Raw genomic sequence first — 11,641 nt, 5'->3', positions numbered from 1 at the left:
TCAGGGAAAAAATTGTGGAAAAGTCCTGTTTGCAGTTTGCAAGAAGCCATGTGGGAGACACAGCAAACATGTGGAAAAAGGTGCTCTGTTCAGATGAGGCCAAAATTTAACTTTTTGGCCTAAAAGCAAAAAGCTATGTGTGGTGGAAAACTAACACTGCATATCACCTTGAATACACCATCCCCACCGTGAAACATGGTGGTGGCAGCATCATGTTGTAGGGATGCTTTTCTTCAGCAGGGACAGGAAAGCTGATCAGAGTCGATGGGAAGATGGATGGAGCCAAATACAGGGCAATCTTAGAAGAAAACCTGTTAGAGTCTGCAAAAGACTTGTGACTGGGGTGGAGGTTCACCTTCCAGCAGGACAACAACCCTAAACATAAAGCCAGAGCTACAATGCAATGGTTTTGATCAAAGCATATTCATGTGTTAGTTGGATTTAGGTCTGGACTTTGATTGGGCCATTCTGAGAATGTGTCAAGACTTGAAACTTGTTGTTCATAGATGCTCTCCATCCAATCTGACAGAGCTTGAGCTATTTTGCAAAGAATGGGCAAAAATGTCACTCTCTAGATGTGCAAAGCTGGCAGAGACATCCCCAAAAGACTTGTAGCTGTAATTGCAGTGAAAGGTGGTTCTACAAAGCATTGACTCAGGGAGGCTGAATACAAATGCATGCCACACTTTTCAGATATTTATTTGTAAAAAATGTTGAAAATCATTATTTACCTTCCACTTCACAATTATGTGCCACTTTGTGTTGGTCTATCACATAAAATCCCAATAACATACATTTACATTTTTGGTTATAACAATTAAAAAATTAGACTGCTATAGATCACTGCTATTACAGCATCCACTCTCACTACTAGGTGCCACATTTAAGGGCCACACAATGAATACCAAATGGCCACAGGTAGGGCACTGAAGCTTTGGATCCTCTGCAGTCAATGGCACTGTTTAACAGCTGCACAATTTAGAAGGGGGACTTTAAAAGAGAAGTATAGGATTGGGTTAGAAAAAAAATTATACTCACATAGGTGGATGCAGCTTTGGTCTGATGCATTGAGAACTGAGCGATCGAACACAGCTGCTCGCTTAGTTCTCATCTCCACTCTGAGCAGTCAGTTTCTGGCATTCTGCTCTGCCCCTCTAGCACTCACTGGTGCGTTGGGCTGTGGAAGGGGCGGGAGTGGCTGGCTCAGACTCTCAGCAGCTCATTGAGAGGTTGAGTCAGGCACCAGTCCAGGCAGCTAGGGGGATCCTGACTTTAAAGACGGGATCAATCCAGAGCCTGAACCGGATGAGTGATGTCAAAAATGGGTCAAAGGAGTTCAGTACAAACTGCACTCCTCTGATCCATAGGCGAAGGGCCAAAAAAGCTTTGGTTCTACTTCTCCTGTAAATGTTTTTTGTCTTCATTGTTTAGCAGTTCAATTTTGTATGGCACCATTCCACCTCCAGCCTTCTCTTTATTGGGCAGCAAATTAGCGTCATTGCCTCTATCCAGTAAGCAGCTTTCTGATCAGGAAATAGCAGACTGATGTTACTGACTAGCATCAGTGTAAAAGTCACAAGATTGGCTTACCAATATTACAAATCATTTCAATGTCTATTTCCAGATGTCTTCAGTCTGGTGACCTCACAGATCTTTGCTGTCTTCTTTCTCAGGTAGTGGGCAGATCCTAAATGCTACAGAGAGCAATCCAACATAATGACATAACTCTGCTCTCGACAGCATTCTCCTGTATTTGGGGGGGGGGGGGTTGGGGGTTAGGTAAAGAAGTTCTGCCTTGCTGAATAAGCAAGTCTGCATGGAAGAGCTGTTTTTCTTTTTTTAGCTGATTCTGGAGAGTGTAATTTTTCAATGTATGGACAAACTGGACTGTGACTTTAAATATTGTGCGGTATTAGTATATTAGTACGTACCACTTTTTAATAGGACTTGACATTGTATGCTGTTCTTCAGAGTAAAATAGAATCTGGCCCTGGAACTGTGGCTCAACAAAGTAATTGCAGTGGTACTCGATAGAAAACTTCTGTAGATCTGCAACAGATTGGTCCTGGAGTGTGAGATGTAAACGGTCGGCCAGTAACCTGACAGACAGCTCATATGCCTCTCTCGGCCCATGCAGTGAACACATTAGATGGGCAGATCTTGCATATAGGCTGGAAAAGCTCCTTTCCCTGCCTATATGCTAACTCTCAACAAACACAGGGTTAACATCCTGCCTCCTCCCTCTCAGCTCTGTGGGGGCAGCCTGAGGAGGCATCTCCAGCTCTTCTGTGCAGTGTGTCCAGCCTGGCACTGACAAAGGAAGGATAGCAGAGTAGATTGTTCTTATTCAAAAAAACAATCTTCATTTTCTCAGTTCAAAGAGAGGTGCAAGCATAAAGCTATTCTTTGTTAATTTCCCCCAATGTATATGAAATAGAGTTACCACCAAAATTGGGTGTTAGTACACTGCTCAAAAAAATTAAAGGAACACTTTGAAAGCACATCAGATCTCAATTGGGAAAAATATGCTGGATATCTATACTGATATAGACTGGGTAATGTGTTAGGAACGTAAAGATGCCCCATCGTTTGATGGAATTGAAAATGATTAGCCTACAGAGAACTGAATTCAAAGACACCCAGAAAATCAAAGTGAAAAATTATGCAGCAGCCTAGTTCATTTTTCTGAAATTTCACTGCAGCAACTCAAAATGGTACTCAGTAGTCTGTTTGGCCCCCACGTGCTTGTATGCATGCCTGACAACGTCTGGGCATGCTCCTAATGAGACAACGGATGGTGTCCTGGGGTATTTCCTTCCAGATCTGGACCAGGGCATTACTGAGCTCCTAGACAGTTTGAGGTGCAACCTGGCAGTGTCAGATGGACCAAAACATGATATCCCAGAGGTGTTCTATTGGATTTAGGTAAGGAGAGGGTGGGGGCCATTCAATGGTATTAATTCCTTCATCCTCCAGGAACTACCTGCATACTCTCACCACATGAGGCCGGGCATTGTGCACCAGGAGGAACCCAAGACCCACTGCACCAGCGTAGGGTCTGACAATTGGTCCAAGGATTTCATCCCAGTACCTAATGGCAGTCAGGGTGCCATTGTCTAGCCTATAGAGGTCTGTGCGTCACTCCATGGATATGCCTCCCCAGATCATCACTCACCCACCACCAAAATGGTCATGCTGAATGATGTTACAGGCAGCATAATGTTCTCCACGGCTTCTCCACACCCTTTCATGTCTGTCACAGGTGCTTAGGGTGAACCTGCTCTTATCTGTGAAAAGGAAAGGGCGCCAGTGGTGGACCTACCAATTCTGGTGTTCAATGGCAAATGCCAATTCAGCTCTATGGTGCCAGGCATTGAGCACAGGGCCCACTAGATCGTTGGGACCTCAGGCCACCCTAATGGAGTCTTCTTCTGATGGTTTGGTCAGAGACATTCACACCAGTGGCCCGCTGGAGTATTGTAGGTCTCTGGCAGTGTTCATCCTGTTCCTCCTTGCACAAAGGAGCAGATACCTGTCCTGCTGATGGGTTAAGGACCTTCTACGGCCCTGTCCAGCTCTCTTAGAGTAACTGCCTGTCTCCTGGAATCTCCTCCATGCTCTTGAGACTGTGCTGGGAGACAAAGCAAACCTTCTGGCAATGGCACGTATTGATGTGCCATCCTGGAGTTGAACTGCCTGTGCAACCTCTATAGGGGCCAGGTATTGCTCATGCTACCCAGTAGTGACATTGACCCTAGCCAAATGCAAAACTAGTGAAAAACAGTAGAAAAGATGAGTAGGGAAAAAAAATGTCAGTGACCTGTAAACCATTCCTATTTTGGGGGTCGTCTCATTGTTGCCTATCTAGTGCACCTGTGAATTTCATTAACACCAAAGCAGCTGAAACTGATTAACAACCCCCTCTGCTACTTAACTGACCAGATCAATATCCCAGGAGTTAAGCTGACTTGAAGCTATACTCTGATTAAAAAGTGTTCCTTTAATTTTTTTGTGCAGTGAATATATCTATTGGCATTGCATACTATTCTTCCTTTATATATTGTGAAAAAATTAGCATTAATCAGCATGCAATGTTAAATAAGCATTACAGTTGAAATATGACACATATTTTTCAGCATTTTATAGATCACACTCTGGAAATCTGTAAAATTTTGCAACAATCCACATTTTAAAGCTTGGAGCCTTACAGTGTATCAAATTCCCTTGTAGCGATCATTTTACCAGTTCAGTAAAGGCCAGACCTAAGGAGGAGCTCTTCAACTAAAAAAGCCTCACTGACACTTACAATAAGTATATTTCCATTTGTGTTTTGTAAATTTGCAGGTCTGAATGGATAAAAATAATTAGTAAAGAGTAATCTCATACAATAGCTTTTAGGGGCAGGGTAAATATGACACATTGTTCAACATTTCATAGATCAAACTCTGGAAATCTCTAAAAAGTTGCAGCAATCTACATTTTGTTATTCCATGTTAGCTTTTCCAAAGAGCAGGAAAAATGTGGTTGTTTCTCCTCTTTTGCCATTTTGAATATGCACACTTCCCCCAAAATGTTTCCTTCTACCGGCAGGTGTGTGCAGTAAAAAGGACACTACACATCATGCAGTATAAAGTGTTATTCATTAGCAAGCATGTTTGTACAGCAAATATATTTTAAACATTAGCATTTATATACATAAGACAGTTTACTCACGTCAGAAGTAAAAAGAAGGCTAATTTACAATTTTTATTATTTTCAAGGGCACATTTCATGAAAAAAACATTGGGGCTCCTATTGGATTGTTACTTTTGCTACTATAAACTCAGCAGTGGTTTGTTTTTATGCAGAACTTTCCGAATTTATGATTAATGTAGCGGCTCAGCATCAGGCACGAGAGTAAGGGTTCAGTATAGTGTACTTTAGGGGTTAGTTTGTGTTAGGGTTAAAGTGTTAAAACCCCTCCTGGGGGAAGGGTCAAGTTAAGTACTGGGGCAAAATTAAGCATTAAATTACTTTAGGGGTTAAAGCAGAGTTCCACCTGAAAAAAAAAAAATAAAAGTCAGCGGCTACAAAAACAGTAGCTGCTAACTTTTAACATACAACCACTTTCCTGTCCCTTGATCCAGCGGTGTCCTCACCACCGCTGGTTTCACTGGCCTTCTTCTCTGCCTGGTGCCGGCACCTTCAGTGTGGGCACCCGGCTGTGACAGCTTGCGGCTTCACAGCCACGTGCCCACTGCGCATGCGTGAGAAGTGCTGCGCTTTGTGAATGGCCCCGTAGTCTTTGGGGACCTGTCACATGTTCCAGAAGACTATGGTGGAGGACAACTTCCGCTTCCGATTGCCTAAGCGAACGCAGCGGAAGTGGGAGCGGGTACCTGTCAAATTCGGGTACCTTCTCTCCCCCCCCACTCCTCAAAGGTGCCAATCCTTAATGAGGGACAAAGGCTTAAAGCAGAACTCCCCCTTTTGGGTGGAGCTCCGCTTTAAATTGAGAATTAAGGGTTCAGGTAGAGGAGAGTTAAGTTTTAGGAAGCGCCTTAGACTAGCATATACTTGTGGACTTAGTGCCACTTCGGGGAGCTTTAGGATTTGCTGGTTTGGTTGCTGCTAAGAGCCCCATGATGAAAACCAGCAACACCAAGGTCTCAGCACCCAGAACTAATGTATCAAGCTGTCATTTTGAAAATGATAATTACTTTGTTGTCGAACTGACACTTAGGCTTTAAGGTTTTTAGAACAGGAACAGATAATCTGGGAATGGTTATGCAGCCAAGCCAGTGATGTCAAAGCTCCAACTCTTCATATTTGTTCTGGGTCAGTGACTCAAAAAACACTGAAGCCAAATAGCCAGGATTACAGCCATACATCTAGCAGTTTCAGATGATCAGTAATGCCAGCCTACATATTTCTCTCATGACAGGTGTCCTTTAAGATAAAAACATGGAAAATGCAGTTCAACTATTTAACAGAAGACCCAGTAAACAGTAACTGGAAAATAAATTAAATCTTTTATATGTTAAAAGAGTTAACTTTCTTTTTTAAAATGCCTTTTAATTGCACAATTTAAAAATCACATTGCTCTGTCAATTCTACCAGGTTTTCCAATAATTAGTAGCTTTTTTATTTTGGTAAAATTATTTTAAAATATTTTCTAAAATAATTTTTAAAAACGAAATTAGCACCTTGCAGTTACAATCATTTTTATATAGTCAAAATTGTAAGAGGATGGGGAGTTGCCACATTTAAAACCTTTGTCTTTATTTTTCTCTTTCTTTAGTCAGGACCCATTTATAATATGCTCCATATGAATTCACATCTACAGTATGTATTTAAAAGTTACATAAATCCATGCAATTATGAAAAACAAATCTTGTACCTGGACACTGATACATTAAAGTAAATCTACCTGTTATAGAGTGTTCCACCAGCTAGGTGTCCAAGCTTGTCCCTAGGCTATTTATACAACACTATACTAAAGGCTAGGGTAATAGGAGACTTAAAGCTTAAGTAGGTGGTGTTTTCCTGCATTTGATGTGTGTTTGAAGCACACCCCAAACGAAGGTCATCATATTTTTACTGATTTCAATGGACTCTATGGATGACAGCTCAAAGGCTAGGTCAGCCCCTCTTTGTGTAGCATGTCTTTAGACACAAAAAGCATTTGAACTGCAGCAGATCAAACACAACTTTTTCTTGACATATGCTGCATTTTTCAATTGAATGCATGCATTTCAGCAACACTGCATTTGAATGTAAAAGGTTATATTTGACAAGAACACCTGTCTACATGTGTCTTTTTTTATGTCTGCAGTCAAGTACACACAAGCATCCTGTCTCAGTACAAAACAAATCTCATAGGATCAGGGCTTGTCTGTCCTGGGCCTCCACAATAATATGGTGCAATATTCCTTTCCCCAGTAGACCAAAAGAAAAGATCAGTTTTCAAGGCTAACCAAAAGCTGCAGGTAGGGAGTATGCTATAATCATCAGTGGGGTAAAATCAACCTTTGTTTTTGACCACAGTGACAAGAAAATTTGAAGGAGCGGGGCAAAAAATCTTCTTCAATGTGGTTTTCATTTGGTAAAGTTCAGTTCATTCTAAAATTGAAAATTAAAAGTAAGCAAAAAATATTGGACTACTTTTGAACAGCATTAGAATTTTCACACAAATGTTCCTAAGAATTTTCGTTCGAAATTCTACTAGTGTATACCCAACTTAAGTAAAGCAGTTTTACCTACCAGATCCCCCCCACTCCAACACTGGGCTGCTAGACCAATCCTTGCAGTCTCTTCTTCCCTAGGCTCTGGTGGTCTAAAGGCCTCTGATGCCAGCAAAATGGATACAGGGACCACAGCCCTGCTTTGGATGTGAGGACACTGAGGAACATTACATCACTGGAGTAAAGGGGAGGGCTGTCTGTCTTTCCCCCCCCCACAAATGGAGCTTTCTTTCGGAGGTATTTGATTGCCTATGCGTTTTTTTATTTTTTGCACTAAAAAAAAAAAGACCGATAATTTTGAAAAAAAAAAAACAATATTTGACTTTTTGCTATGAAACATCCAGTGAAAAAAAAACAAAAAAAAAACAAAATGTGTCATAAATTTAGGCCAAAATGTATTCTATTACATGCCTTTGCTAAAAAAACAAATTAAATTAATTGGTTTACATGAAAGTTATAGTGTCTACAAATGGCGGTATATATATATATATATATATATATATATATATATATATATATATATATATATATATAAATAATTTTTTTTTTTTTTAATACTAGTAATTGTGGCGATCAGCGACTTATAGTGGGACTAACTGCGGGCATTCTGACACTGGGGGGGTGGAACTGACTAACTGCCGCTGACATCCCCACTGACACTGTACTGATTACACTGGGCAGGAAAGGGTTAACATCTGGGGCGATCAAAGGGTTAACTGTGTGCTGTTTTACTGTATTGTCTGTGTGTGCTTTACTGTGTAAGCCCACTATGCAGAGCAATACAAAGCAGCGTGCTGGTACTGACAGGGGAGAGATCTGTATTGTTAACATACAGACCTCTCCTCTGTCACTGTTCCTCGGCAATTGCCACGTGCCAGTGGGGAATCTCCAGCCAGGACCCAGTGATGGACAGCTGAAGCTGCCAATGATGGCGGAGTGCGTGCACCCAATACCCGGAACTACAAAATAACATATATGTGATTTTGCGCAGCCCTGCAGCAGTACTTCTGCTATAGGGCGGACGGGAAGCAGTTAAATGTGCTAATATCCATTCACACATGAATGCTAACAAATTATGGTTTAGAAAAACTTTTCAAATATCTTACTATTACATCTTCCCTCACCTAGTGAGAAAGCTGGGATTGGTCTCCCAATGGTCTGCTCACAAGGAGTGCAGAACTGAAGCCCATAACGCACTTTGACAAGACCAGGGAGTCCACTAGTTCCTTGCTTTTGAAGCTATTTACTAGTATTTAACACACGTTTTGAACAAGGCGTTGTCTGTCATCACTCTTAAAGTAACACTGTCATGTTAGGAATTAGGAGGCCCTTACTGACCTCATTCTAATGAGAGTTGTTGCCTAGCTCTACTGCTAACCTACCTGCTTCAATACAATGAGCCAAAAGAAAATCCATGAAAAGTCAAAAAAGTCTCCATATGCACTTTCAGGAAAGTCCCAGAATGGCACCCTACTTGTTTCTCACATGACAAGATAACCTTGATATACACCACTCCTTACTACAAAATATGTATTAATTAGAGGTGTATCTCAAAGTTAACGTGTCATCTTTTGTTATTTTCACCAGGGGTGTTCTAAATTTCAGAGTTCAAATTTTAACTCAAAAGTCAAAGGCTGACCCTCCTCCTACTGCAAATTCTTACTAAACATCAGGGCTTCATATCAATACTGAAGAAACAATAGAAAACTTTTAACTTGCTTTGTAATATGTTATGATTTTTATATTTGATCTTCCTAAGTACACATGGAATTAGTGGAAACTGGTGCAAATATTTAATTTCAATAAGTCTACCAATCTACAGACTTTTAGAAAGTTTTTGATTACTGTAAATTAGGGTAAGATCTGATATGGATACAGACCATCTATCTTATCTTAGAAAGAATTTTATATATATATATATATATATATATATATATATATATATATATATATATATATCTTAAATATCTTCACAGAATTTTAATTTAAAGTTGAACTCTGGCTACAAAAATCTAGTGTAAATGGAAGAGGTGTGTGTTTCCTAACTTCAGTCCTTTGGGTATTGAAATTAGATGTTAGTAATCCACCCTGAAAGAGCTCCTGCACTTTTTCTCAGTCACTCACACATGCCCATTAGCTGATAGGCCGTATATGAAAATCAGTAAAAATGACCCAATACCTGCAGAGTACCAACCAAAAAATTGCAGATCAAACCCCCACCCCCCTCCCCAATGAATTCAGTGGTGGAAGTCATGATAAATGGAATTTCTTACACATCACTGGGAAAGCATGTGAGGCCACAGAAGTAGCACTCCCAGAGTCCTGAGGATGACATCATTTCTACTTTTAAAAGATAATAAATGGCTCCACATATGCATTAGTTGCATACAAAGTGGATTTCTATTGTTTTTGATAAAGCATGCATTAAACTGAAAATAAGTGTACCTGAAGATCAGCTTTAAAGAAAATCTTGTACTGAAAATACTCATTGGCTATCAATGCTGACCTAATGGAAGTCTAGTTGCTTGGCTGCCTCTGGGCTCTTCTCATTCAATGACCTGGAATAAGCACATCCCTGTGAAGTCAGGGGAATGCCAACACTCCTGATTTACACGTTCGTTATGCCTCCAAGTAATAAAGTCTTTTAATCAGCAGAGCAGTCAATTGGCAATAGCATTTTCCAAAGAAGGGCCTCTGTATTTTTTCAGTAAATACTTCAAACATGTAAATGTTGTATTAATCTGAACTCAGGGATGCCTACGGTGCCTGCTGCTTGACCATACTATTCATCATGACACTGATCTTCAACATCACTCTAAGCAAGTCCCTATAATTCTGTGACCTTATCTCCTTCATAAGCCTGGATTTGAACTTGTCAAAAGCACAGGTCAATATGTACACTATGTACTAGATACCATTAGAAGTTTGCTCTGGCAGATTTAATTTCCTTACACTTTTCCTTAATCCTTTTCAATTCAAAATTTATCCCATACAACTTAGAGCTGGGACTTTTAATGTAACTATTTGGTACAACCTATTGGCAGCTTACTACCTAAGTGCTTCAAACACGCTTTTAGTACATGTTCCTTCTCCATGTCAATGCATAATCCCACTACTTACAAACAGATCAATTCAATAATCCAGGAAAGTCTGTTTGATACTCACAGTCCCGATGTCTTATGTTACATAATATTAAAAAATAATTTATATAAAATACTGCATTCCGACAGTCCAAGACTCTGACTGGATCAGAAATTTCCTCGGTCATTGGCCACATCTTGTAGTCTCCTATAAAGGGCACTATGGTTTTCTGGGCACATCCGCTTGGCTGGTGATTCACTCCCGTCTTCCAGCAGAATGCCCCGTTTTTTAGTGGGGGTCTCTCCAGTTCTGATCATACTGTTAATCTCCTGCAATCTCTGTGGATGAATATGGAAAAAATAACCTTAGCAAAGTCAGTAATAAAGATAGCCACACACATTACAAACTATGTACAATCCCATTTAGAAATAGCAACATCTGCACAGTTCTAGAGAATAACTCAACAATCCTTTCAATTCATATACATCACAGAGGCCTTCAAACTTCATAGCTCCTGTTTCATTGAGTCCCTCAAGCAATCAGCAGAACCAAAGTATTTGACACTGGAAAAGATGTATCACACACTCTGGCACTACACAGTGCTGTTCAATACCCAGATGCCATTATGGCTGTAATCCAGGCAATAATAACAATGTATGTAATAGAGGCTCTAGTAATTAAAGGTTCAGTGCACATAAAATGTGATATTTTAGCGGAGTGTGGTGGCCGGCCTCAGTAGGTCCCTAGCTTATTATAAGTTTTAGATACTGCAACAGCTCCTTGCATAATTCCCAATCTCACTCATGTTCACCTGTGAATTCTTAAGCAGTATTTGGACCCTGGCAAACAAACAAAAAAAATGGTTGCCAGCTCTGTAGCCCTGTAACCTCCCCCCCACCCCACTCCTTGCATGTCTCAGTTTTGTGCAAAAGCAGTACCAACAGCATGACCATAGACACAGAGGGGTGCGACCTGTGTCCCCCAATGAAGTCTAAGAAATGGATTATAAGGTGAGTACAAACATTCTGCTTTCTTTCTTGTTCATTGAGCGACACAGGAATTCAACAGGAACAATAGGTATGTAACATTCAAAAGCAGTACAACTGGGGTGGGATAGCGCCACAAAACACATACATACCCGCAAAAAACAGAACCAGGGCTGCTGCATCTCGTTGGCCCACTAGAAGAACCTTACACACAAACCTGGTATCAGCTCAACATACACCTGGTAAAATATGTATCCAGCCTTGCAAAGCTAGAAATCAGTTGCTTAAAGTAGAAAAGACCAAGAAGCATTCAAAGATCTAGTAATAGGGAAGGCTGAAACCAAATCCTGA

General features: G+C 40.5%; 1 protein-coding gene across 1 annotated transcript in view; it reads right to left on the bottom strand.

Moving 5' to 3' along the window:
- Window positions 1-4,621: 4,621 nt before the first annotated feature.
- RBL2 (RB transcriptional corepressor like 2) overlaps window positions 4,622-11,641 on the bottom strand; it is a 132,427-nt gene continuing 125,407 nt past the window's right edge. The window contains exon 22 of the mRNA XM_089684776.1: window positions 4,622-10,642. Within this exon, the coding sequence (XP_089540902.1) occupies window positions 10,472-10,642 (171 nt within the window). The 3' untranslated portion in view covers window positions 4,622-10,471. The remainder of the gene's footprint in view (window positions 10,643-11,641) is intronic.

The sequence above is a fragment of the Staurois parvus genome, unplaced genomic scaffold (genome assembly GCF_062004578.1).
Source record: "Staurois parvus isolate SC_StPar_1 unplaced genomic scaffold, SC_StPar_1.0 ptg000356l, whole genome shotgun sequence".
Taxonomy (NCBI): domain Eukaryota; kingdom Metazoa; phylum Chordata; class Amphibia; order Anura; family Ranidae; genus Staurois; species Staurois parvus.
This window is presented reverse-complemented; position numbering and strand designations above follow the sequence as displayed.